The sequence below is a fragment of the Suillus subaureus genome (genome assembly GCF_016647635.1).
Source record: "Suillus subaureus strain MN1 chromosome Unknown BJ212scaffold_12, whole genome shotgun sequence".
NCBI classification, from domain to species: Eukaryota; Fungi; Basidiomycota; class Agaricomycetes; order Boletales; family Suillaceae; genus Suillus; species Suillus subaureus.
In genome coordinates this window covers 558,485-585,390 of record NW_024538568.1, presented here as the reverse complement: position 1 = coordinate 585,390, position 26,906 = coordinate 558,485, and the positions used below count along the sequence as shown (strand labels likewise).

The following is a 26,906-nucleotide window of genomic DNA, read 5'->3' as shown; positions in this document are numbered from 1 at the left end:
TAAATGGTTTATTTTGGACCTGTTGCAACACACATCAGTGGGAGGTAAAATAAATTATGAAAGATGAACTTGCTACCTGTTGGACAGGCTACCTCCCAGTATCTCCCACTTCAACCAGTCTACAATCCAAGGCTTGGATTTAGACTCCTCCAAGCTTGAATCCACATTCTTAGACAATGATTGCATAGTATTAGATTTTAAAAATGTTGATGAGGGTGAGAAAATGTAAGAAAGGTGAGAAACCAGAAAGGTTGAAAGGTTCTGTTGCCTCCTTTCTCTTTCAACAGCTATATTATCAGGATCATTCCTACCAGCTTACAATCATAGAAGACATCTTATACACAGGCACTGAGGAAGCAGGTTACTGAGTGGCAGGGGTGTTTATTATGTCACCACTTATATCAAGGAACTTATTAATTACCTGATGACTGTCATCAAGTAATTGTCATTTCTCTCTACATGTTTTGTTGTATTAATGTGTATTATAGGTATAATTGCATTAATGATACTGCTTCTTTACTGTCCTTCACTTGTATCATGGCACCAAAATTCAATCCTGAACTCTTATGCAAGAAAGGAGAGGGAACTTGTAACCACAGTCACCATATAGCTCCTATAATGATGGTAGAAAAGTTTGGAAAGTTATGTGGTAACCATGTCTACTATTGTATTAATGCTGGCTGTGGGAGGAATTGGTATTCCACACCAGGTAAAAAACATTCCCTGGAAGACTATGCTCAACTTACTATACCTTTACCAAACACAGATTGTTAACTGGCCTGCAGGTGTCTCCTGTAGGCTCCAATTTCAGACTAAATCCAGTAAGGACATGCCTCAGCTTGTTTGCCCTTTCCAATATGTTAATGTGCGACAAGGAGGTAAGGCTACATCCAGATGACGTTCCGTGGGTCCAGATTTGAGGACAAGGAACAATCCAGATGAAGTTGGGCTAGAAACTCATAGAGGAACAACCTAAGGTATGACGGAAGGTGTAGTCTAGGATACAATCCTCAGACTTGGATGATGACAAGAGAACTAACTCAAGTCTGGAGGGCACAGAAATGAGCAGGAACTAAGATGATATTCAAACTGAAGTATTTCCAAGAGTTACAGGAGGTTTATATACTGTAGGTATCATACAGGAATCAGTCAGCAAACACAAAGGCTATGTACAAAGCATATGCAAAGTCTATTAGTAAGTAGGATGGATCACCAATAATGAATACCAGAAATGAAATGTATGTAACAGATTAGTAATCAGAAGGGAAACATAGTTAACCAGGGTCTGGAGACAGAGGAAGTCTAAATGGGGTTGGACGCTGATATAAGGTTTGGATTCTGGAAGAGAGATAAAGATAGATCAGATCATTAGAGATCCAGATCTTGGATCCAGATATCTGGAGAAGTGGATTTAGAGTTAAGAGTCCAGAATGGCATATGACATAAATGCACCTATTGGCCCCTACTTAAAATGCTACATGGGCACTCAATATCATGCAAAGCTTGCTGATATAAGAACATCTGCTAGCTTGGCCCCTATTCATTTTCCTTTACTTCTCACATCTCACTGGACCTTCTATTCTTGGGTGATCACCCATTCCATTTTCTGGCTTGTTCTCATTTCTTCTTACTTGCATTGCCTTCACCAATTGTCATGATGGTGGTACCATTCTTTTGGTTAGTCTAATGACTTACCGACCCTATGCCCTTACTGCCTAACTGGTACTCCTTACTTACTTTGGTATTCTGACTCATTGTGACTTGTCTCCCCTATGCCCTTACTACCTGACCAGTACTCATTACTTACTTTGGTATTTTGACTCACTGTGACTTGTCTCCCCTTTACCCTTACTGCTAATATGGCAGACCTGCCCTTATCCCCTCCAATGATATATATATCTATTGGGTAGCACTTGTATTCTCTAACTTGATTCTAGCTATTCCTTTTCAAAAGCCCTAAGCAAGCTTTTACTCTTTGTCAAGTATCTTCATTGGAGCTCATCATTGCTAACATCTCTAGAAGAGAATGATCAACAACATGCCATTGTAATCATTGATAATCAATAGAGCCTAGATAGCTAGATCAATTGCTGTCAACTCACACCATCAAACACTTACTGGTTACAGCAGGCTTGGTGTGAGCCCCAATCCAAGTTCTATATTACTCACTTGCTTCATTTGCTTATCACAGACTTAGCTTAATCATAACACTTACTCATATTGAACACCTAGAACTAAAAAAAGGAAAGATAAGTGAAGGTTCCTGAGAAAGAGTTAATACTTGTGCCTTAGTCAGATGGTAAGATTGAACTTAGCTATATCATGGGATGACTCACTGGAATTTTGACAGAGTTAAAAGAATTGATAGACAACAAATATTCTGCAATGTTAAACACCCCCCTGATCACTGACACAGATGGTAATGTCCAGCACACTCTAATGGATTGCATTCTATTTATGAAGAATCTTCTAGCTAATATTGAGCCATCAAATTCTGCTGGTTCCCATCACAATTCTCTGAGTTCTCAGCCTTTCTCATCACTTACCTGGTCACCTTTTTTACCATGTCATGATTACCAACAGGTCTTGCCACCTCCTTATTCTATCCCTACCAGAGTCACCCCTCATTAATCTTCATGGCAGCAAGGTATTACTATCATGCATGGTTCAGACCACCAACATATGTCTCAAACTACTCACCCTATACCTGCCTTACTGAATCTCACAAGGTTCCAGAATTCTCACCTGTCTGAAAGTGTTGATAAGATGAGAGTGATAGTGATAATACCAAGGTCAGCAGACAAATATAGAGCAGTGCTATATAGTATGTCTTTGCCTTGCCACATAGACCCTCTGCTCATGACCATGACTGGTTATCATTCATAGCACTATCTACATCATCATTATAGCCTATCACTACCTATGCACCTATCTTATCAACATGCCTGTCCTCAGTCCAGACCTTCTATTTATTACTAGTATGCATATACCCAAGAGTCTACATCTACTGCTGGTTCATCATGGCCTTGTACCAAGGTTTGGGTATCCCTGGCAGAAGAGGATGGTGAGGATGATAATAAAGATGGAGTTTATAATTGTGATCTCCACAATGATTATTAGTCAACTTTGTTACTAATTCTGTGATGTTGCTGTTCTCCCAGAGCCATCTGATATTGTATGAATTTGTCTTGTAATATTGTGTGAAAGAAGCTTGTCATGACTATTAAACATCATTCTGGTACTTGTAAAGGACAGTCACAAATATTAACTTGGAAATTCCTAATATAAGGATAGATATAAATTGGGACTTCTCACAATGAGAGTATGTGAGCCTGGGAATCCCTGACATAAGAATACATATAGTGAGAATTCCCAGTCTGAGAATATATATGGATTGGAAATTCCTGACATTAGAACATATATAAAGTAAGAAATCCCAGTATGAGATTCATATGCATGAGCCTAGGAATACCTGATATTACAATATATGTGGATTAGGATTTCTAGCCTGAGAATATGTGTGAGCCTGGAAAATCCTGATATTATAATATATATAAAGTGAGAATTCCCAGCCAGTGAATATGTGTGAGCTGTTACAAGTACCCTATTCTTTTTCCCATCATCACTGTGAACGCCTAATGGCTATACTATTAACACTTCCTTTTTGCCTTACTATTTCCTCATGTTACTTCCTTATCTCTGACTCATACTGTGTTCTCTCATGAACCTTCCCTTCTTAGTACTTGTTACCCTTTGCCTAGCTTGGTCTGTGCGCACTTCCCTTACATATATAAACCCTAGTTACTACTTGTATTCTCTCTAACTTGAATCTACTCAGTTCTCTTTGATACTCAAACTCTAGCTCCTTCTAGTCATTGTCCCATTGAAACTCTAGATCCTACAGGAGTCTAGATGATTGCTCCTGAGGAAGGCATTGACTTGACAAGGTCTTATCCTTGGTTGACCTTGATCTTGATTCCTTTATTGGAACAATGCTCTATCCAAGTTCATAACATGAGCCTGGGAATCCCCAACATTACAACATATGTGGATTGGGAATTCCTGACATTACTATAAGGATAGCATATCCTCTGCACCTGCATAATACTTTAAATCAAGACACTGTTGTCCACACAACTCAGTGATGCAAACAGTGTCACACTTCACATCTGAGTTACAGGGATACATATCTCCCAACTCAATCTCAGTCAATGATGCTGAGATCATCATACTTCCCAACACTGTTGACTGATCTGCTGGCTGCTGTCATCTGAGATGAGGTGCATTTTGATATTTATATTTTGTCTTCTTTCACAAACATTGGGATACTTTTTGAGCTACTGTATGTTAAAGTTCATGATGTTATATGGGTTTATATATGCAAATGATATTAAAATCAGACCAAATATTGATTATTGTACCACTTCTATCAAGAATAATATGTGTGAATGGTCTGATTTTATAATTTGGATATAAAGTCAACAAGTGTCCAAATGAGTCATGTGATTAGAATTATCATATCTTGTCCATATAAGGTCTAATTCCCACGATATATATTTCAGATTATAGCTATGATATCAAGCTTTCAGACATCTCCCTATGCCATTATATTGTACTTAGGTGCTGGCTTGCTATTATCCAATTACTTGAAAATGCATAAACATTTGGACACTTTTGAGCCACTGTATGTACAAGCATGTGGAAATATATTAGTAAGTAAGATGGAACAAGAGATAACTGAAAGCCAGATAGGCAAAGATGTCTAAATGGAGATAGGCACAGGATATTGGACAGAAGGTGGGAATAAGTCTGGAGATAGTTACAGTTAATATCTGGAGGTCTGGAAATCTGGAGATCTAGAAGATGAGATGGATACAAGACTAGGATATGAGGAGGTGGATATAGTCTGGAATCTGAGATGAGGTGAAGTCCAGATGTCTTGCTGGTATAAGAGTGCATATGGTGGACAGGATAGGGGTGCACAGATTAGGCTCACAGTGGAGATCCAGAGGTCTAAAGCTCAGGGGTAATTCCATAGCAGTGCTGATCCTGCTAAGATATGAAGCAGACAGTGGAGGGGGATCTGGGATGAGTTAGGGTCTAGACATAGGCTTGGAAGGCATGGGAATATGGGTCTGGATTGTAGGATATGACAGTCAAGTAAGGATATCATAGAACCTAAGCATACAATAGAGTAATAAAAGAGAATGGAAAAAATATATGTACATACAATAAGCTCAACACTGGTGACTGAGACTGGGTTGGGAGTGCTAGTGACTGAAATGGGGTTGAGAGATGCAGTTATTCTAGCATCATTGACTGAGATTGGGTTGGTAGTGCTAGTGGCTGAGATAGGATCAGGAGATGCAGTGGGTGATCTCAGCACTGGTGACTGAGATTGAGTTAGGAGCACTAGTGACCGAGATTCCTTGTTTCTGAGCTTTCTCCTTCTCTTGGAGACAGCTCAAAGTTACATTGTAGCTTCAGTGACTGGCTTGGACATGGCCAAAATAGTCTCCTGTGCATGAGGATATAATCAGGGTAAATAACAGTAACAACAATTAAGAACTTACAATATAAGCTGGGGCCTTGGCACCTATTTCTGTCAATGTGTCATATGCCATTTTGGACTCTCAACTCTAAATCTGCTTCTCTGGATATCCAGATCTCAAATGATCTGATCTATCTTTATCTCCCTTCTGGAATCCAAACCTTATATCAGCGCCCAACCCCATTTAGACTGCCCCTGTCTCCAGACTCCAGTTAACCATGTTTCCCTTTTGATTATTGATCCAGTTACATACATTTCATTTCCAGTGTTCATTATTTGTGATCCATCCTACTTACTAATAGACTCTGCATAAGCTTCATACATAGCCTTTATGTTTGCTGACTGATTCCTATATGATACCTACAGTATATAAACCTCCTGTAACTCTCGGAAATACTCCAGTTCAAATATCATCTTACAGTGGCTCAAAAAACTGTCCACATGTTTTTGCATTTTTTACTATTTACAATATTGTGTGAGAATACATAAAGACCTCAGTGAGATGCTAATACCATATTGTAGTGCTGCTTCAGGGCTTTGAATTGAGCACCACATCGTGAGAATCAGAGGAGATATGGTGGAGATACAAGGCTTACAAAATCATGACTCATGTGGACAGTTTTTTGAGCACATATTAAAACTATATAAATCATCATTTATGACACCATAACAATCATGCCACCATTAAATAAATTATAAAGTGGTGTCATTATGTCATTTTAAAACCATATCTAACTATACAAACCAAAAATTTCCATATGTCATGGTTATATTCACCATGAAAGCCACCCCCCCTGCTCAAAGGGATAATATCCTCTCTCTTTCCTATTCTGGCCTCTCTGCTTGTCAAATTTCCTCTAGAACTGGAGTATCCAAGTCCACTGTGGCCAAGTTCATCAAAGAAAGTCACACAGACAAGGAAAACCTCTGTGAAGGGTGTCCATCCAAGCTCACCTCTACTGATAGGAGGGCTATTATTCAACATATCACTACAGGAAAGGCTGATAATGCTGTCCAGGTCACCTATTACATCAATTCCACCATCACATTCCCTGTCTCTTCACACACTGTGAGAAACATTCTCAAGACAGCTCATCTCAGGTCAGTAGCAAGGAAGAAAAGGCTCTCCTCTCTATCACACATATGCAGAGAGGACTAGCACCCTTCTTGTTTCACATATATACCTTGCCATCTGACCCAATCCTATTTATTGTGGTCTTATATGATCATATAACATGCTTCCAGTCTGTGTAATCCAATTCTGATGGGCTAAGGCAAAGGTTAGTCATCTCTGTTTATGTGTGATAGAGAGGAAAGTCTTTTCTTCCTTGCTACTGACCTGAGATGAGCTGTCTTGAGAATGTTTCTCACAGTGTGTGAAGAGACAGGGAATGTGATGGTGGAATTGATGTAATAGGTGACCTGGACAGCATTATCAGCCTTTCCTGTAGTGATATGTTGAATAATAGCCCTCCTATCAGTAGAGGTGAGCTTGGATGGACACCCTTCACAGAGGTTTTCCTTGTCTGTGACTTTCTTTGATGAACTTGGCCACAGTGGACTTGGATACTCCAGTTCTAGAGGAAATTTGACAAGCAGAGAGGCCAGAATAGGAAAGAGAGAGGATATTATCCCTTTGAGCAGGGGGGGTGGCTTTCATGGTGAATATAACCATGACATATGGAAATTTTTGGTTTGTATAGTTAGATATGGTTTTAAAATGACATAATGACACCACTTTATAATTTATTTAATGGTGGCATGATTGTTATGGTGTCATAAATGATGATTTATATAGTTTTAATATGTGCTCAAAAAACTGTCCACATGAGTCATGATTTTGTAAGCCTTGTATCTCCACCATATCTCCTCTGATTCTCACGATGTGGTGCTCAATTCAAAGCCCTGAAGCAGCACTACAATATGGTATTAGCATCTCACTGAGGTCTTTATGTATTCTCACACAATATTGTAAATAGTAAAAAATGCAAAAACATGTGGACAGTTTTTTGAGTCACTGTAGTTCCTGCTCATTCCTGTGTCCTCCGGACTCAAGATAAGTCTCTTGTCATATTCTGAGTCTTAGGATTGCATCCTAGACTACATTTCAGACTCTACCTTAAAGGTAGTCCATTGTCTGTTAGTTTCTAGTCCGGACTTCAGTCCGGATTAGTCTTATCCAGCTTGCCCAGGTAACATCTGGACATCCATCGGGTTTATCTCATGTTTCAGATCTGGACATCCATTATCTGCCCTGATTAAATCCTGGAAACTCTGGATGACTGTTCTAGCCCCCAGAAATTAAGGGCACATACTCGGGAAAGGGGCACAGCATACAAGCTGAGGCCAAGCCCTTGTGATCCAACCCCCTTGAGCATGCGACCTTAACACTTTGGAGGAGCCTATCAACCCAGCTTCCTCAATTATTCTCTTCATGGACAAGACTGCACAAGGTTGCCAGGCCTGCTCCAGAGCAAATCTTACTATGTCAGCTTGTTGACTAAACGGCAGTAGATTAAATGGTGTGGATATGGGAATGTTGGACAATCTGTCATCTGAACTCTCAGTGATCTGTATGATAGACTAAGACAAACTGATGTGAGTATGCATCAAACAAAGATGAGCAACTCACCTTCATTCCCACCTTCCCTTTTACATTAGTAGACAGGTGCTTTTCAAAGTCTTCATTGTCCCCATCTCCATCTTCTTCATTGCCTCCATCCTTGCCATTGTCTGATATGGAATTGTCTGACAAATCTATCAAGGAAAGGGGTGGGTCTTTTGCAAGTGAGACCATGGTTGCCACAGTCTGACTTGTCTTTAGAGTTGTCACTGACAAAACAGAGCCACCTGAAGGTTCAGTTTCAGGTCTCACAACAGGGGACACTTTTGACTTGGTTTCAGGTTCCACATGAGTGCACCAGTTGTTGACCTTTCCTGTCAAACCGAATTTTTTACTACTAAGTGCCCAAATCAAGGTCACAGTGTGGATTCAGTGAGCATTAACATGATGGTGAGAAGATAAATTCACTGATGGTAAAGGATTTCCTTTCTTGTCAGTACCAGTCCCTTTGACTCACTGATCACTACCAAGGATTGTAGCACCAATTGCCTCATGCACCTTCTTGATCTTCTTCAGCAGCTTTGCAACTCATTCCTAACTGCTTCAAGATCTCCTTCACCCACATCACCAGCATCCTGGCCCTTCATGCCACCTTGACTCTGAGCCAGTGCTGGAGGCACAGGCAGACTCCCAGAGGTAAGTTCACTAGCTGCACCTACCCTATCTGTCTTTTTCTTGACTGGCCTAGCATGAGGCTTTACTGGCTTCACTTTTTCAGTCACCTGGATGCCCTGCTCCAACTCCATGACAGCCTCAATGCTTGCAATATGATCAATTCCACACTGCAAATCAGCTTCCTGTGTGTCCTGTGCATCCTTGGCATGCTGTTTATCCTCCTTGATCTGGGCTTGGGTGCATCATTTTTGTTTACCTTCAAGAAGCACAAGCCCAGGGTGTTGTGTGGCATTTTTGACATGTGTACAGCGAGGAGAGAGGGGAGGTGCCATGGCAGATATAAATGACAGGCAAGGACAGAAGAGGAATGTGGCAAATGACAGTGATAAAAGGTAAGTCAAAGTAAGTTGAATGTACAAAATTTCCTAAATGCAAAAAAAACAACCCTTCAGTAGCACTCAATACTGATTTTCCAAGTCTGCCTATACTCACTACAGGTATGTGTACTCACCTCCAACACAGGCTAGTCAACTTAAGCTATCAGACAGTTCCTTCTGTGCTTAGTCTCCAGTCCAGTCAACTGAATTCTTCCATACATCACTCAAGGCAAGGGCATACCACCTGTCTCAGTAAGTCAATCAAATTCTTCCACACATTACACTCAAATGTCTACTCAAGGAAAGGGTGTACCACCCTCCCTCCTGTGCTCAACCTCCTCTGGTCAGTCAACCAGATTCTTCCACCCATCACTCAAGGCAAGGGTGTACCACCCCTCCATCCTGCATTCAGTCTTAGTAAGTCATTCAAATTCTTTCACATATCACACTCAAATGTCTACTAAAATATGTCTACTCAAGGCAAGGGCATACCGCAACAGGTTCTTGGCACCATGTCACAATCACCCCGAGAGCCTAGCAGTCTTTGTATCTCTTGTATGAAGCCAGGGTGCAACTGCTGGTTTAGAAATTGGTCAGGGTACACTCAACATATGAATGCAAAGCATCCTGCTTTCTTAACACCACCTTGTCCACCAAGTTTTGGGCTTGTCCCTGATATCACAGATCACAACTTTGGTGACACCAGTCCCATGGATGACGAAGATCCTCTGCAATCAATGGCAGAATTTTTAGGCACTGGCGATCAGTTGTATAGGAATTACTATCCTTTCCTGTTGGTAAGTTGTTCAACCATTCAATTTTTGTTAAATGATACTAAAAAATATACCTACATCTACATAGCTCACCCTTGTGATCCTGACAGCACATTCCTTCCACCAGGAACTCCTCCACCACCACTCACAGAAAAGTCACTGGATGACTGGACTCCCTGTGGAAGCTGTGTCAAATTCAAGCTTGCTGACTACCTGTTTACAAGGAATCAAACTCCCACATATTCAATCAATCAACTCCTGAACATTTGGGCAGCTTCCTTAGTCCTAGCTGGGAGTAAATTCATGCTGTTTTCTGATCATTGCAACCTCTACAAGACAATTGACAATGCTCCCCTTGGTGATGTCAAATGGCAGTCTTTTTCAGTCAAATACACTGGCACCATTCCAGATGAAGATGCCCTGTCCTGGATGGAAGATTCTGTTAAGGTTGTACTCAAAAGATAACTGGATCTGAAGGGCTTTGGCCTCAGCTCATGTGCTGTGCCCCTTACCCAAGTATTGCCCCTTATTTCAGGAAGGCAAGACTAATGCGTCCAGAAGGTCAGACGAGTATTGTGATGGATCCAGATGACTTCCGGATGTGGGATAGGTATTGTAGGGCTAATCCAGACAAGTCCAGACTAGAAACTAACAGTATAGACTGTCAGAGACAGAGGCAGATATGGATAGACTATAGGAATCAATCCTAAGTCTCAGAGGGTGACGAGAGTAGAGGTACCCAAGTCCAGAGGACAGGAATGAGTAGAACTAAGATGATATTTGAGCTGAGGTACTACAGAAAGTTACAGGAGGTTATATACTATATGTATCTAACAGAATGATCAATCAGCAGAGTCCAAGGCTATGTACGAAGCATGTGGATAGTCTATTGGTAAGTAGAAACAGATCACAAATCATGAAACAGAAATGAAACATAGGTAGTGGATCAGGGAGCAGGACAGATATACAGATAACCGAAATACCAGAGTTAGGGAGTTACTGAAAGGAGACGAGTGCTGGTTGTGGATTCAGATGAGTTGTGGACTGGACCGGACAAGTGGACAGATTGAATGACGAGATGTTGGAGGGGGATAAGATGTGGATAGGATTGGAGATAAGATGTGGATCTGAGATGAGATAAGGGTCAGATCTGAGATCCGGATATGCAGATATGACAGATTCTCATGATGTTTGGTTTTACAACCCCTGCGATGTTGTTCAAAACATGCTTGCTAATCCAGAGTTTGCTACAGAGATGAACCTTCAACTCTACCGCAAGTTCACAACAGAGAATGATGAACACCAATGGAAAGATTTCATGTCTGGAGATTGGAGCTGGGCTCACACTGTATGTATTTCATTATTTTATTATGTGCAGTTTAGCCAAGGTATTTACAGGACAAAATATCCAAAGATCCTGACACTCATGGCTTAACATTTGTGCCAGTCATTCTTGGAAGTGACAAAATGACTGTTTCAGTTGCAACAGGACAGAATGACTACTATTCGCTCTACACCTCTATCGGTAATGTTCAAAATAATGTGTGTCACACTCATCGCGGTGCTGTAGCTGTTATAGGCTTTCTTGCAATGCCCAAAAGTAAGTGGTGACTTACTCCCTGTTGCATCATTCTGACATCTTGAAAGTGATCAAAGAGCATGCTGAGACACCAGGCTTCCGAAATTTTCAATGCCAACTCTTTCATTCTTCACTTTCATTCATCCTCAAGAACCTCAAGCCTGCTATGACAAAGCCTGAGGTTGCACAGTTCAGGGATGGCCATTATCAGCATGTGATCTACAGACTTGGACCTCACATTGTGGATTATGAAGAGCAAGTGCTGCTCACCTGTATATTACAAAATTGGTGTGCCAAGTAAGTTTTTCTTGATAATCCACTGTTGTTTATGCTTATGCCAAGCAAGGTGTCTTTCACATCACAGAAACCTTGATGATATCAGTCTCTGTCACTCAAGATCTCACATGGATGCACTCATTGAGGAGTGCAACTCTGGAACCCTGAAGTCCAAATATGGTTTAGTTGGTGAGCTTGTGGTACCTCACTCCCTCATTTTTATTTACACTTAGATTCACTCATGAATATAGCCATTTACAAATGATTTCCCCCATGCTGATATTCATGAGCTGCTCACACCTGACATTCTCCATCAGCTCATCAAGGGAGCATACAAAGATCATTTGGTTGAGTGAGTAGAGAAATATCTCCTGCAGATGCATGGAAAGAAGCAAGCTAACATTATTCTAGATGATATTGACTGAAGGTGCATTTTCTCTATTGTAATTTCACTTTGACTTAATTTTTTGTAGGATCGCAGCAGTTCCTCCATTCCCTGGATTGCGCAGATTTCCCCAAGGACATCACTTCAAACAGTGGACAGGTGACAACTCAAAAGCACTTATGAAGGTAATCTACATTTTGTTCTATGTAAAACATTGTAGCACTAATTGTCCTAAGGTTTACTTACCCACAATTGAAGGTTATGTCCTGGTTGATGTTGTGTGTGCCTTCCAGGCATTACTTGAGTTCTGTTACCTCATTCATTGTAATGTCATCACCAAAAAATCCCTCTCTGAAATTGAAGATGTGCTTACTTGTTTTTGCACATATCACAAGGTTTTCAAGACCACCAGAGTAGTCACTACCTTCTCACTTCCTAGGCAACATTCCATGTCTCATTATGTCTACCTTATTCAACTGTTTGGTGCCCCAAATGGGCTGCGCTCCTCAATCACAGAGTCCAAGCACATCAAAGCCATAAAAGAGCCTTGGAGGCATTCCAGCTGATACAAGGCACTGGGACAGATGCTGCTAACTAATCAGTGTTTAGATAAATTGGCAGCATCACACATGGATTTCCATGTTCATGGAATGCTCACAGGTACATGTTTATCTGCTGTTCTCACATCACTCAATATATTTTCCTTATCATGTTTAGTATTTGATTATGACTTTCATCACTACTAGAATCATCAGCAGATAGAGGACCTGCTATTCACTCTGCACAAACTGATGCAGAAGAGCCCCATATCAGCTCAGACTCACAAGAACCTAGCATGCCAAAAAGTGCCAGCATGCCTGATGCTGATGTTATCACTGACTCTGAGGACATTGACATACCAACATCTGTCCTTGCACATGTTGAACTCACGCAAACATCTTGTATGTCATTTGTTCATCTGCTCAATCTTAATATGCTTACTATTAATTCAAATAGAGGGGACAAAGCAGGTGCAAAGTGTCCATGCACTTGCCAATGAGCTTGATATCCCACATTTGGCTGATCTTGTCTTGCAATTCCTTGCCAGACAATTATATCCGGACATGCATCAGCAAAACCCTAACCCTATGTGCAGCACTGCACAATGCTGCACAGCAATCACAGTGTCACAGCAAGGTCCCCCCATGTACAGCACTGTACAGTGCTGCACACTACACAATTTCTCAATAAAATATAATTATTAGCACACCATCTTGTTATATACATGTTTATGACTACATTACACTCATTTTTACATAGAATCAATACTTGTGTGGTGCTGCAGAGCCTTTACAACAAAATCTATGTGACCTGTGACACACTGTGTGGCTGTGGCACTGTACCCAAATCAGGGTTTTGCTGATGTGGACCCTACCAAAGTGCCTGACAGTCTCATGGACTGCGCTCGTTTCAATGGGAAAATATGAGTCTTTAATTCTGCAGTATCAGTGTTCTTTGCACTGAGCAATTTGAGTGAGATTGGTGGGATGAAACATGAATACATTTGTGTGTCTCCCAAGTGGAGAAGTGGGCATGCATGCAGAGATTGCATGTTTTTCATTACTGACCCAAATGCTCACGGAATGCAGGGTATGGACATTGCTCAGGTACTCACTTTTTTTTCTTTTTGACTTAGGGGTGTATACTATCCATGTGCGGTTGTCCGCTGGTTCAACCAAGTTGGAAATACACCAGATGACAACACTGGAATGTGGATGGTGGAACTTTCTTCTGTTGATCAGCACGCACATTTTGCAGTTATCCATGTAGATACTATTTTTCATTCTGCTCACCTTATTCCTCTCTATGGTACTGATATGCTCCCCTTAGTGATGAAATCCCACCACATTCTCAACATATTCACCCTTTTCTACATCAACAAGTATGCTGACCATCACACCTTCGAAATAGCATGTTAGCATAACTCACTTTTTTCTCTTACCTCGTTTACTTCCTCCTTGTAGCTCACTTTTTGACTTGGTCACTTCTTTACAGTTTTTCCGCTTATTATATGCTTGTTACTTAATTTCAAAGCATGAGCTTTTCATGTCCAAACATCTAGTGGGAAAAAGTGACGATCTGTAATGATCCACATAAATAAGTGCAAAAAAAGCTAGAAAACTAAACTCATGATTTACTGATGTTCTTACACCTCCGAGGCTTATGTAGTCCTACGCCGTACGATCAGTAATCTTGCTCAGGAAGGCCCGGAACACGTCCCGCCTCAGCCTATCACCCCTCAACTCATCCTGCGCATCAGGCTCTGGTACCAACTCGATCATCGTATTGATCTCTGTCACCGTATTCTTCGAATACTCCTCGTAGCGCTTGGGAATGTTCAACCCCTCATCGTCGTTGTACATGTTCTTCACAGCTTGCTCCCTCATAGCCTGTTCGGGACCCTTCTTGCCGTAGTTCTCCAACAGAAATTGTGTTTGCGTGTCGGTGCCGTGCGTGAGTGCCATGCATACACACCAGGAGCACTTGCCGTCAATGATGTCCGTACCAATTTTCCCAATCTGTGCCTCGGTGCCATGGTAGTCGAGGTAGTCATCTTGCACCTGGAAGAACTCGCCCATGGGAATGAGAATGCGGTCGGCTTCTTTGTATGGCTCGACGGTCTTTCCGTTGAGCTCGTATACGTCCGGGACACCACACATGCGCATGGCGAGCGCGACACTGAGGTAGAAAGAATAGTAGGCTGTTTTGTACCGCACAATGAAGGCATGTTTGAGGAGGGTGTATCTGCCTATGTCGATGTTGTCCTCGGGGGCAGTGATCTGGTCAACGAGTTGACCCATCTCGGTCTTGTAAGTTACCTGCGTGACTGAGGTAAGAGAGGCTCTGTGAGGTGCAGTGAAAGGATGTCGTGTGTACCTCCTGGAATAATTCCAATAAATCGACATAATAGCTTTCACGTCTGAAGTGGTTCTTGAGGATATGGTAGATGGCACCCTCGAGCATGCATGAATCGTTTATAGCAATTTTATGTACCTTTCCGAGCCCCTTGACATTAGAGACGCGGTACCAGCACGGCTGGCCGCGGCGTGAAATGGAGTCGTCCATGATGTCGTCGGAAACGAGGAAGAATGCTTGAAGCTATCAGGGAGTGACTATGGATATTCAGAATGGAGAACGGAGAACATACAAGCTCAATACACCATCCGAGGAGGGCGGCTCTGAAGTATTCGTCATCGGTTGGAGGGCGGTTTAGGAGAATCGTGACGGTGTCAACAACGGATACGCCACGATTGAGTTTACCTCCGGGGACATTGTAGATTAGGTTCTAATGGGACGATAGTCGAGACAGATAAATTGCGACAAGTGGTGTAGCCAGTGACAACATTGATGGCAATCCCGACGAAGATGTGAACATCGATATTCAGTGGAACGCATATAACTAGTCACCTCGTTGAACCACGCAATGGCATCTTCGGGCATCTTCTCGGACTTCATATGTGCAACCAATTCTTCCCGGATGCCCTCAAAGACTGCGAGAAACTTGTTCCGCGTGTCTGCATGCGACATCGCGTACGAATAGGTAGCAATGGGATCGAACGTGAAGCTGGTGTATGGGATGAAAAAAGCAGGGATCGATAAGCGCTTGAATATCTCCACTATTAGTACCTGATTGAGATGAGACCACTTTCATAATTGACAACTTGCCGTGCGGAACGCTATGAACGTCCCGCGCTAGACGTACGAATGACAATTCATCCAGTAATCAGGAGATTTGTATGCTTCTGGTGTGTCGGCCGACCACCCGATCCTAGGAACGTTAACTGATGGTGAAACGTGTCGGCTTATATATATACACCCGAACCACAAGTCTTAACTGAAATGAGTGACATCATGGGATCGGTGAAATGGGGTCTTCCTCTGCCCTAACCAAGCTAGATGTGTGGTATGTTGCTGCACCTTTGATTCGAAGAGCGAGAGCTCGAACGACAATTAATCACTGAAGTATTGACTGACCATTATCCTCAAGGTCGCATTCGAACAATGTTGCAGGCTGTCCATGCATTGGTTTCTGCTGCCTGATTGCATCCCAGGTAAGAAGAGTACGCGATGCAAACTTGAAGATGAAATAGTGAGACCGCACTGATAGAAACCAAGAAATTAAGTGACCATCTACAGAAGGCCAAACGCCATCAGACACCGGTAAGCAGGAATACTCCTTCAAGATTTAAGAACACGTATACGTACTTATGGTGAACGGTAATGTGTATCTCGATGTAAGTAGAACTAAGCCTAGAACCGAGATTCGACATCAAAAGTTGGGTCAGACCCGGTCGTGACGCGCCTGTCACGTGGCACTGTCACAAATCCTAGATCATGTTCAAACACCATCTTATGTCGAATTCCAAACACTTTGAATATGATCAAACTGTTTCAAACATATTAATGACCATCTGCGTACAGGCCCCGGAGTGTTGTATTCACTTCTCACCATATTTACTTAATGCTTGTCCTCTGCGTTCGTGCTATGTAGTGTGCATCTTGTGTTTGTCTTGTATTGCCTCTAATTATTGATACAATGTTGGTTTTCAGACCCAGATTTGTCTCGACTCCATCTTGTCAAGTCCAATGCAGCTTCTGTACTTTATACTACCATGTCAAGCCTCATTCAGGCTGGGTCAAGCACCACTCATGCCACGAGTAGTTCTGCCTAACATCGTCGCAGTCTCTGTTTTAATGACAACATCCACACCAACCTATTCCGCGTCAAAATCGCGAGCAGCATGAAATATGAGTTCGAAGTTCATCAGCTGGCTAGATGCATCCACATTCGTCACATTTCTCCGTGTCTTCATCCTGAAGGGGAAAAATCATCGAGTTTCATGCCGCCCATACTCTGCGGCAACTTGTCACATGAATTTGGTAGGGTCAAAGTAATGAGTTTTTGCCCTAGGGGCATAGGAGTGTATAATTTGTCAGTCAGAGAAGTAGCAGTAAGGACTCGGCAAAATATAGGCGCCTGACTGAACTCTGGCAAAGAGGCCATCATAAACATACATTGGCACCGGTTGGATTTCAGTGGGCGGAAAGTCTTGCGATGGCTGATTTACTGCGAGCCTGCCAATGTCATTAAAACGATGCTTGACAATGGTGATGTGTGTTCCACTTAACTTACGATCGGTGAATGTTGAATATGTCTCCGTCTGCATACTAGTCATCATCAGACAAGCGAGTGGGTAGCATGCAAGACGTGCTGCGGGTCTGCATGGTGGACAACTATCAGGCCTCCGAAGGATGTGCATGGGTGCGTGTGTCATTATAGCCTTCGGCCCATATCCCAGCTTAATAGGGTCCAGATACCGAGCCTGAAATTCCAATGTAAATACCATGGAGCAAGTTGCAGGCAAGCTGGCTCCAAGAGAACTTGCCACGTTTATTGTAGGTTTTTGAACACAGGTTGCCTACCCTGGTATTAGCGCTGGACACATACCAGACCTGCTGACATAATGATGTCGCGTCTAGCCCGGGCTTGCGCGTCGATTAACCTATTCTACCAACTCTACCATGGACCACTTTCCAACTAACTGGGGCCGTCCAGTAAGTACCGTTTATTGGAGCTAGATTATACCACTGAATTCTGATCTTGCAGAGAAACGACGCATTTGATGCATATGCTACCTACCCCATTCATCAGCGACCATATAATGGTCCAAAGGATACTTTCGCTGATGGCGTACAGCGAACACAGTAAGTCTGTTCAATTACCGCTCTTCCTCTCTATCAACAAGACTCGACTCGATATGTAGACAACCTATTGTAACTGGAACGAGCGTGCTTGCGATCAAGTACAAGGATGGTGTCATGATGGCCGCTGACAACCTCGGTACTTTCACTTCCAAGTCATTCCATCCATCAGCTCATGTGTTATCTAACAGCATCATACGGATCCCTCGCTCGATTCAAGGATGTGCAGCGTCTGCACCAAGTCGGTAACTATACTGTCATCGGTGCGGGAGGCGATATGTCAGACTTCCAGTACATTCAGTACATCCTTGAGGAACTATCCATCGATGAGATATCAGCACAGGATGGACACGAACTTGGTCCTGTCGAGATCCACGAATACATGTCGCAGCTCATGTACGCGCGTCGGTCCAAGATAAACCCGCTCTGGAATTCTCTGCTTATCGGTGGATTCAAGGATGGCAAGAGGTAAGGATGTGCTACGTCATTCTCAAGCAGGAGTTAATATTATTCAAAGGTTCTTGTCGTACGTCGACCTGTTGGGTACGACGTATTCTGCTTCGACACTTGCTACCGGGTACGGCGCTTTCATTGCCCAACCACTGTTGCGTAAGGCCGTTGAAGGGAGAGAGGATGTCATTACTGAAGAGGAAGCACGAAAGATCCTAGAGGATAGCATGCGCGTGCTATTTTACAGAGATGCCCGAAGTTTGAATAAGGTACATTTTCACAGTGACTATCATTATCACCTAATCAACCGATTTCTCCTTCAGTTCCAAATCGCTACCATCTCTAGCGCAGGCGTGTCCATCAGTGATTCGATGCAACTCGAGACTGCATGGTCATTCGCAGAAAACATCAGGGGTTATGGTGCTCAGACACAGTAGCTTGTATGCGTGTATTCTTAAGTTTAATTCATCATCCCTCTAAATCTATGAGACATGAATGTCGTGCAGCGTCAACCTGAGGTTATGTTGCTGCCTCTCCTTTGTTGCATAACTGAAGGTTTGAAAGTTTTTTAACGGTCCTGTCACATTTGATTTCATCCACTTTCCAGAGTGCGTCGTCGACATCCCATTTAAATACATGGATGAGTTGCCAGAGAACAGTACTCACCATAGGGTACCCTCAAGCAGTCCAGAACAAGCGCACTCCCCCGACCCCGCTGTTTGCCTGTGTAACTATCGAGCTCAGGTTGCTAGCCAACCCTGAAGGGACCGCGGTGTGCACGCGCATAGCATGGCATTTCCCTACTCTATCTCTAATGACGAACCATCGCAGTTCACTACCAAGGAAGGACGAGCTCGTGTTTGAATATGAGCAAGTCGCGAATGCCGAAGGAATGAACGCGGCAGGAGGCGTGAACTTCATGCTATCTTGTGGGCTATCAGCGGTGAAAACTCCACATCATTGGGCACCTCTATTTTTACTGCCACTGGGTGTTTGTACGGGTGGTTGAAGATGGTTGATCTGGGACTTTCTGAACACGACGGGCTAAATCAAGGCGGCTCGGGCTCGGGCCGGGGCAATGTGCTTTAATGCCCTCTGTATCAACCTTATTGACTACCTATTAGGTTGGAGCGGAAGGTGCTTGTATTGTGCTTCAGTGAAATGAAGTACCATACGCATGGCTGTCGGCTGTGGGTCTTCAGCTCAACATTTACATGTTTTCCAGAATCCACATATCGCGCGCCGTCATAAATTGAGGGAAGTCCCGAAATTCGTACACTTAGTACAACACAGATACTAAAAGTGTTGCTGTTGTTGGAGCTTAGCTTGAAAGGCGCTGGCCGACTCCCGGCAAAAGCGAGCCGTCCACACGACACGCGTGCAAGTTACAGCCGGTCTTAGTGCAGGTCTTCGCAGATCTTAGGTCTGTGACTATGCCGGAGTCTTGGGACCCTCGGCAAATTAAAGCGGAGTTGTATTACCACGCCTCCATTGCCATCATCGTCGCCCGCCCGGTGCCTGCCCGCCCTCCGTTGCCTGCCGTCCGTCGTCTCGAAAGGAAAACTGATTTCAGGCACTGTCTGCACTTCTTGATGGGAGGATAGTGTACGCTCAGTTGTTTCCGCTGCTAGCATTGAAGTGGAGGATCAGACGCACTAATTTCTTGGCTATGACCATGGCGCCTAAAGACCTCCTCGTCTGCGATGGCCTGCGACAGTGTGGCTAGGGCCAAGATAAGATCCTTGGCGATCCCCAATAATGCATTTACAGCATCTTATGAGAGGGCAGCCTGCTCAGCGAGAAATGCATTTATCGTGGGGCAGAACTTCAGGAATCAATTAATCAGGAGTGACCATGACAGATATGAGGCTATAAGATGTCGTCTTTGGGCGAGCTTGCACAGCGGAGGAAGAGGTCGAAGTCGACAAAGGCCATAGTGGCGAGCTCGGTCACGGTGTGTTGTATTGCTGCAAAGATGGATCCGACGTCCATGGTTTGTGCTCAGCATGTTGCGGTGGGTGGTAGCGGTGGTGATCTGGCGCGTGTTAGCCGCTGGCAACTTTATACTCCATAGATTGTGCCGAACATGCACCAAGACAGCCGTAGGCATAGGGTCTGTGAAGACCCGTACCAAGACCGGCCATTTCAGACTCATCCTCTGCGGGGATCTCCCTCGCGGCCTTTCTCCAAAACGCCGACATACAGAACATCTGCCGCTCGTAATCACACTCATTCAGGTCCTTGCAAAGATCACTCGCGCCAGCGCGCTGCATTTCTGCACGCGCTCGTGCGCTTCGTCGGCGCTTAAGAAACTTGTCCTGAACAAGGAATTCAAGATTCATCGCTGGGTATTAGCTATTAAGCTAAGGTGAAGGACTATAATGTTTTGAATATGGTGAGCTGCCGATGTGCATGTAATTGAACCCAGACGAAGCTGCCAAGAAACCAACTCTCCAGTCTCACACCATTGATCTCAACCAAAACGGGCCCATAGTGCGTTCACGCCCACGCACTTCTCATTGTGATGTTTGAACTCACCTTTTACTTTCCTTTGCAACAGGTACTTGACGCACTCATCAAAATTAAGAATGAAGTTGACCCCATGCTCACCTTCCGTCGTTCGTGCAGAGAGGGTATCTGTGGTTCTTGTGCGATGAATATCAACGATTAAACCTCGCCTGTCTCTGTCGCATAGACAGAAACCCGATCAAGAATTCCAAGATTTACCCTCTTCCTCAAAGTACGTTCCTCGCTGTGAGTTTACATCGTGAAGGACCTGGTTCCCAACCTGACCCTCTTCTACAAGTAGTACAAGTCCACCAAGCCCTACCTCCAGAACGACAACTTGCCTGAGTAGGGCGAATTCTTGCAAACGCAGGAGGCCCGCAAGAGCCTCGATGGTCTGTATGGGTGTGTTATATGCGCATGCTGCTCGACAAGTTTCCCGTCGTACTGGTGGAACCAGGATGGATACTTGGGTCCTGTAAAGCTGATACAGGCATACCGCTGGACCGGTGACTCTCGTGTACGTGATGTTTCTTCGTGAGATACGCTGTGGGACTTCATTCACGTTTTTGGTGACAGGATTCATGTGGCTCCCAGAGAACGGAACAACTCCAGAACGAGATGAGCATATGTACCGCATGTTGCCTCACTCACTTTATGCGTATCACAAATATTTATCGTTCACTTTAGGCGCATGTACCTGCCCCAAGGGTCTTAACCCTGCAGAAACCATTGCGAAGATCAAGCTTGAGCTTCCAGCTGACTGAAGTTCACATAGCCCTGCGTGGTGCCAAACCACGGTGGGACGGGACTGCTTCCAGTGTATTCACTCCGTATCATCGTGCCTCTGCAAGTGAGAATTTACTGCGTCCTGTGAAATTGAAACTGCACACGGGCACGCTTCAGCCAGATAACATATTCACCAAAATGTTGATGATTTCTTTCTGACATTGATGCCTGGTTTGTCTTTTTCATTGTTACTAGATGCAATAAGGCATCTCCCAACTTCCAATGAGGAGCGGATTTTCATCTTCCAGACTCACGGTAGAGTGGGCCATCTGGGGAGCCGAATCGTGATTTGTGCTGGACATTCTTGTTAACAGCAGACCATATTGAACAACTTCTCTTGGCAAGCAGGTCTGAACCATGTTGCGAGGACTCTGACAAGAGTGTCATGCGAATGTCTCTCCCTCGCATGTCATTTGGGCAGTACGACAATGTTTCTATGGGTTTCAAACAATACAGCATATGGTGCTATCTAGATTGCCCTCCATCACCACAATGTACATGATCATCTCCGGCACTATCAGGGGCATGTCACTGTAACACATACCGATACCGCTAGGGCAGGCAAAGAGGAATGTACTGGGTTAGACGCAGGGTGGCGGATAGCGAGTGCTGCAGCGAGGGCGGGAGGACAGCTATGCTACTGGTAACTGGGCACCCCAATCACACAGGGCCGAGGTTTGATAGCCGGAGATGCTAATAAGGTGCCATTGGAGTTGCTCCAGATCTGTAATGACTGCTTCCCTCAGCATACTTTGCCGCAGACGTACGACTTCCAATTGCATGGGAGAGCCATTCTGTATCTCAGGGCTTACAAGAGTGTTTGTGTAAAGCAAACTTATATCCGTGCGGTTCCTGCCGTTCAGCTTTAGTGGGTAAACATCCTCATCAGCCCGTGAACTCCTTGGCCAATTTTCAATTGTTCTCACTGAGAGCCATCCATTACCTTCATGTGAACGACAGACGAAGCTCTTTACTTACGTGTGGACCTAAGACGCCCATTATCAACAATGAAATCAAAGTACTTCTATTGTTATCCTCATACGCTACTTGCCAAGTGGTCCGAGCTTATGATATGGCGGCGGCGGATCCCCTCTATCACGGTGCTGGTGAACTGGATCGAGCACTCCACGATCTGTACGTGCAACATTCGACGCAGAGTAGTAATGTCGCAGGTGGTTCGTGTGGCGCATATCTGATGTCGAGCGGGGTACAGTTGCGTGGTGTCGGCGGGAAGGTAGTGCTATATCGTCACGAGGAATGTCCCCTGTCGAACGTGAAGGATGGAGTATGCGTTCGTGCCCCTCGGTGCGAGAGCGGGGAGTGAATCGTTTGACCTCTTGTGCAAGTGCAGAGCGCTGCGGAGACATGGGTGAATTTGCAGGACGGTGGCTATTATTAGCGGAGCGTATGGAGGAAATTGACTGCTGCTGGAGGGGGATTTGCGAGGGACCAGCTTGTGGAGATTGAGTAACGTACGAACTAGATGGGTTGCGTGGTAGCCGTGAAGGGGGATCTTCAGGACGCAAAGAAGTATTGGATGGCTGGCGAGAAGCAGTTGGAACCGGCAACGGGCGTGTAGGGGTGCGTAAAGGAGAGGGCTTCGGACCGACAGGCGAGTGTGTGGAGGATGCCTCCGTTGGAGACGCCATCCAATTATTCCGCCAGGAAATGTCAATGACGGACAAAGGGACCGAAATATTCACCCGCGGCACAGATGCATTAGCGCTTGGTACGGGGTTGGCGGCCTCAAATGGCCGGGGCCGCGCATCTTGCCCGGCAATCAACCCTCGCTTCCTGCGTCGAAACTTTACCACAGCAAAGCACAGAGCAGCAAAGATCATAGTGCCACCGACTGATGCGCACACAGCAATGATGATCGTGTCTTGATGGCTTAACTTTACACCGCCATTCGATCGTGTGGCAAGGATCACTCTGCTGGCCTGTCCCCCTCGATTCCCAACCTCACAAGATACTCCACTGGCCTCAACAACTTCTACAAATTCAGTCGTATGCCCAAATACGCCAGACCTGCGGAAGAGACAAGGTTAGCATAGGTTTGCTAGTGGGATCTAACGAAGGTGGAGGAGACCACTCACGAATCACGCACGGCAGCTTTAACGGGAACAAAATGCACAGGCTTACCCTCAGTCAACAATCTCAGGTTCCCGAGGACTCCGACGCACCTATAGTAGGTCCTCTTAGTGCGATGCCGCTATTTATAAATGAAATCAGGCCAGACTCTTGTGGCACAGCGAAATCCTGCAAAAAGGGTGCTCCGGGAGATGCGAGCATGATGGTGTATGGTGGGACTCCGCCTGAGACGGACATCTGCCAGGAGTCGCAGGGCTCGATATGGGAGGCATTCGTTATAATCATCGGAGAAACTACAGACGTGGGAAGTGCAGAAAGACAGTCTGAGGATCCTGCTGCAAAGATATCTCAGTGTGTTTCTGTGGATACTTGCAGGAGAAAGGGCCCACATGCAACCGTGAAGACTGTGGGGAGCACCCCACCTGAGTTTCCCAAGGAGTCGACGAGGGCGAGGAGTAGCTGGGACCCTGTATAATGCTGCTCTGTAATTTATTCCAACATAGGGCCAGTTGTACGAACCTGCTGGGTGCTTCACTTGCCACAGACCATCTTCGTGTATTTGCGTAGCAGTCAGTGCCCCACCAGCTTCAAAGGCAAGAAGGGTGTATGGAGAATGTTCAATATCGTTATAGTTTCCCAACGACGAAGGAAGCGAGATGTGCAGGCCATCACAGACGGTCAGATTGTGCACTCGCTCAAATTCCTGATCAAAATACTTGAAAAATAACATACGAAAAAGAGCAACCATAACTTACGTGATTTGTTAAATCCCAGGAAAAACTTCGGCTAACCTCCGCAAGGCCTAGGAGTGCATGAAGGAAAAAACATATCGCTAGGCCTTGAAGAAGCAGCAAGACCATGACTTTTAGGAGATAACAAGCTCCAAGGACCAGCCTGAAAGGGCCTCCAGCTCCGCTCAAGGGTACCAATCAAGAGACGCCCGCGTCTTTCCAATTAGAAGTTTGGTAAGGAAAGGAAAGGAAGCAGGAACTGAGAAGTTTCATAAGTATCTCGGTAATTGCCATGCGATAAATACCATAATACTTCTGATCACCGAGACGTTCCGAGAATGCGTGCATGTGCCAGCCAATTGTGGCTGGAGCAATGCTGTTGTAGTGTTCAGCACAGGTATCTTGAAGACGCCTTGCACAAAATTCACCGCTCCTCTGATCGGCTGGGGCTATTGTGGGCAATAATCAAGCGATTCCCATTGGCGTAGGCTGCGTAAGTAGATCATTAAGGCAGTATAACGGATCAAATGGGCTCACAGTTGTCTAGAACGCTGGCAGTTCCTGGTAAGATGCGAGCAATTCTTAGAACACTGACGGATATTTCTTTCTGTACAACTCGGTTCGAATGGAGCAATACTAGGTTGTAAGTACTGAGCGCCATGCACAGCCCGGCGGGCGGTACACAACCCGCGCACATGGACCAAATGCACTGGTAGTGGCAGTGCAGACAGTAGAGATATCACCAGCACGTGACTAACGCGTACTTACGTGCCAGGTGCATCATATTGACTGCCAACCTGAAGCACCTCTCGCTGTTCATACGGTTACAATTTTATCCTATGACTGTTATTTTGCTCTTGTGGCTCAAACTTCACTCAGGCCTTGCGGTGTACCTAACTTAGAAATAACGTAGATGGCTAAATATATCTCATTTCATTTTGAAATCTAAGCTGTACACAGAATCGCATCGATTCGTCCCGTGAGTAACACTAGCTACCGTGGCACTGACCGGCGCAGTTGAGGACTACGTGGTTCAGAAGCATCGTCTGTAGAGAATTAAGTAGGCACATGCACCTATAATTGATATTCGTTGAATATCTAGAACAGGGTGCCGGAGGAGCACGAATCGATTATCATCCATGCCCACTCTGTACCAGTATCGGTTGGCATGAGAGTATCAGACCTACCAGCGAAACTTTCTTGGGGTACGGTATGAGCGGGGTTTGCTTGTCTTCAACATATCAAGGGTGAATGTATCCCACTCCAAAATTGCAAGATATCATACATGTATTAGTTCGAAATACTTTTCTGCATCTCCATGGTACAGTTCAGAGCTGAGCAATAACAACGTTTGCAGCGGTGGAAGTGATATTCGCAGGCTGCTCTTCCACTGCAATGAAGTCGGCGTTCCCATCTTGGGCCACAATGACGTAGCGCTAGAGAAGATTCAGTACGTCACGAAATCTTGAGCAAAGAACAATATAACCTTGGATCTAGGTGAGGCTAGAAGGCCAGGGGCGTCAAAAAGGAGTCCCACACTGGAGGTAAACTCCCCTTTATCATCCGCAATGAAACGGACGCCTGAGCCACATCACAATGCGATGAAGAAGTTATCAATGAACAAAAACTCCTACCTGTGCCCTGTGGAGCAAGTTTTTCTTTCCAAGCCCTGCGAATAGGGTGGTTAAGTATATGCGCTCGGATATGCATATACGTGCTCACTTTACCACGAAGGCGTCACTTACAGCAACAACATAGATGTTTTCACGCCTTTAGCTTTGAACTTGTCGTAGTCTGCGATGTACTGCGGGACCTGGGAGCTACACGGCGGTGTGAACGCCCCAGGAACGCCAAGCTGTTATTGCAACAATATGAGCGTCTAGCACAAAATTGACATGGGGCCACGTACAATGATATTCTTGCCAGAGAGATCGAGCGTAGTGGAGCGCTCGGGATCTTCTTCTTTCACAAGCTTCTGGGGGATTGGCTCGCCCACCTCGATCTGGGCAGCGCTGAGCACCGCAGCAGCGGCAGAGTGCGCAGCCTGCGCGACATTTGTAAGAATGGAAGCCATGGCAATCTGTACAAATGAGATATGTAGGTGATTGAGAAAAACTGGGGAGATGTTGGAATATACATGGTCCCCTTACTTATATAGGCATCGATGCTCCAAATGACATTATGTAAGCAAGATATAAGCACTTCCCGGGGCCGCTGCACCTTCTGACAGTTGTAGTGAGTGGAACGTGTATTGCTATTAAGGTGGTTCCACTTCACCCAGCGAGTTTACCGCTATTTTCCTAAGTAGTTCTGCCTTTCAGATTTGAAACCAAGGAGACTCCACCACGTGAGTTCAAACGATTTCGATTGGAATTTCACGCTAATATTGATCGATGACTTGGGAGACAAGTAAGCAAGT

General features: G+C 44.6%; 8 protein-coding genes across 8 annotated transcripts; 4 read left to right on the top strand and 4 right to left on the bottom strand.

Moving 5' to 3' along the window:
- Positions 1–7,852: 7,852 nt before the first annotated feature.
- Positions 7,853–9,121, bottom strand: BJ212DRAFT_1479921 (uncharacterized protein; the record flags this gene model as incomplete). The annotated part of the gene is made up of 5 exons (XM_041339973.1): positions 7,853–8,134; positions 8,184–8,511; positions 8,632–8,684; positions 8,738–9,021; positions 9,046–9,121. The coding sequence occupies 5 exons, from the start codon at positions 9,119–9,121 to the stop codon at positions 7,853–7,855; spliced, it is 1,023 nt and encodes a 340-aa protein (XP_041194155.1).
- Positions 9,122–9,678: 557 nt separating this feature from the next.
- Positions 9,679–13,849, top strand: BJ212DRAFT_1446566 (uncharacterized protein; the record flags this gene model as incomplete). Its single annotated transcript, XM_041338269.1, has 13 exons — positions 9,679–10,361; positions 11,095–11,287; positions 11,338–11,539; positions 11,587–11,815; positions 11,883–11,994; positions 12,046–12,146; positions 12,268–12,364; positions 12,416–12,640; positions 12,752–12,839; positions 12,926–13,098; positions 13,178–13,308; positions 13,609–13,625; positions 13,662–13,849. The coding sequence occupies 13 exons, from the start codon at positions 9,679–9,681 to the stop codon at positions 13,847–13,849; spliced, it is 2,439 nt and encodes an 812-aa protein (XP_041194154.1).
- Positions 13,850–13,933: 84 nt separating this feature from the next.
- BJ212DRAFT_1269688 (uncharacterized protein) lies at positions 13,934–14,137 on the top strand (the record flags this gene model as incomplete). The annotated part of the gene is made up of 1 exon (XM_041330827.1): positions 13,934–14,137. One exon carries the CDS (start codon positions 13,934–13,936, stop codon positions 14,135–14,137), a length of 204 nt encoding a protein of 67 aa, XP_041194153.1.
- Positions 14,138–14,389: 252 nt separating this feature from the next.
- Positions 14,390–15,746, bottom strand: BJ212DRAFT_1446565 (isoprenoid synthase domain-containing protein; the record flags this gene model as incomplete). The annotated part of the gene is made up of 4 exons (XM_041338268.1): positions 14,390–15,037; positions 15,096–15,317; positions 15,367–15,504; positions 15,627–15,746. 4 exons carry the CDS (start codon positions 15,744–15,746, stop codon positions 14,390–14,392), a joined length of 1,128 nt encoding a protein of 375 aa, XP_041194152.1.
- A 1,955-nt stretch (positions 15,747–17,701) lies between these two features.
- On the top strand, positions 17,702–18,898 carry BJ212DRAFT_1348692 (proteasome endopeptidase complex beta subunit). The gene is made up of 6 exons (XM_041335430.1): positions 17,702–17,774; positions 17,827–17,924; positions 17,984–18,060; positions 18,113–18,389; positions 18,439–18,640; positions 18,695–18,898. The coding sequence occupies exons 1-6, from the start codon at positions 17,742–17,744 to the stop codon at positions 18,806–18,808; spliced, it is 801 nt and encodes a 266-aa protein (XP_041194151.1). The 5' UTR covers positions 17,702–17,741; the 3' UTR covers positions 18,809–18,898.
- Positions 18,899–20,074: 1,176 nt separating this feature from the next.
- Positions 20,075–21,643, top strand: BJ212DRAFT_1446563 (uncharacterized protein; the record flags this gene model as incomplete). Its single annotated transcript, XM_041338267.1, is given in 9 exon segments — positions 20,075–20,089; positions 20,609–20,719; positions 20,814–20,864; positions 20,932–21,019; positions 21,067–21,111; positions 21,131–21,150; positions 21,229–21,396; positions 21,456–21,537; positions 21,567–21,643. 9 exon segments carry the CDS (start codon positions 20,075–20,077, stop codon positions 21,641–21,643), a joined length of 657 nt encoding a protein of 218 aa, XP_041194150.1.
- A 1,065-nt stretch (positions 21,644–22,708) lies between these two features.
- Positions 22,709–24,616, bottom strand: BJ212DRAFT_1479916 (uncharacterized protein; the record flags this gene model as incomplete). The annotated part of the gene is made up of 6 exons (XM_041339972.1): positions 22,709–23,693; positions 23,762–23,777; positions 23,849–24,091; positions 24,146–24,223; positions 24,276–24,459; positions 24,512–24,616. The coding sequence occupies 6 exons, from the start codon at positions 24,614–24,616 to the stop codon at positions 22,709–22,711; spliced, it is 1,611 nt and encodes a 536-aa protein (XP_041194149.1).
- A 1,199-nt stretch (positions 24,617–25,815) lies between these two features.
- BJ212DRAFT_1298933 (Redoxin-domain-containing protein) lies at positions 25,816–26,561 on the bottom strand (the record flags this gene model as incomplete). The annotated part of the gene is made up of 5 exons (XM_041332766.1): positions 25,816–25,923; positions 25,974–26,068; positions 26,122–26,156; positions 26,233–26,342; positions 26,397–26,561. The coding sequence occupies 5 exons, from the start codon at positions 26,559–26,561 to the stop codon at positions 25,816–25,818; spliced, it is 513 nt and encodes a 170-aa protein (XP_041194148.1).
- Positions 26,562–26,906: the final 345 nt, after the last annotated feature.

Coding starts and splice junctions, on each gene's coding strand:
- BJ212DRAFT_1348692 (XM_041335430.1), top strand. CDS start 17,742: ATGGACCACTTTCCAACTAACTGGGGCCGTCCA. Junction 17,775..17,826: donor CAACTAACTGGGGCCGTCCA/GTAAGTACCGTT, acceptor CTGATCTTGCAG/AGAAACGACGCATTTGATGC. Junction 17,925..17,983: donor GATGGCGTACAGCGAACACA/GTAAGTCTGTTC, acceptor CTCGATATGTAG/ACAACCTATTGTAACTGGAA.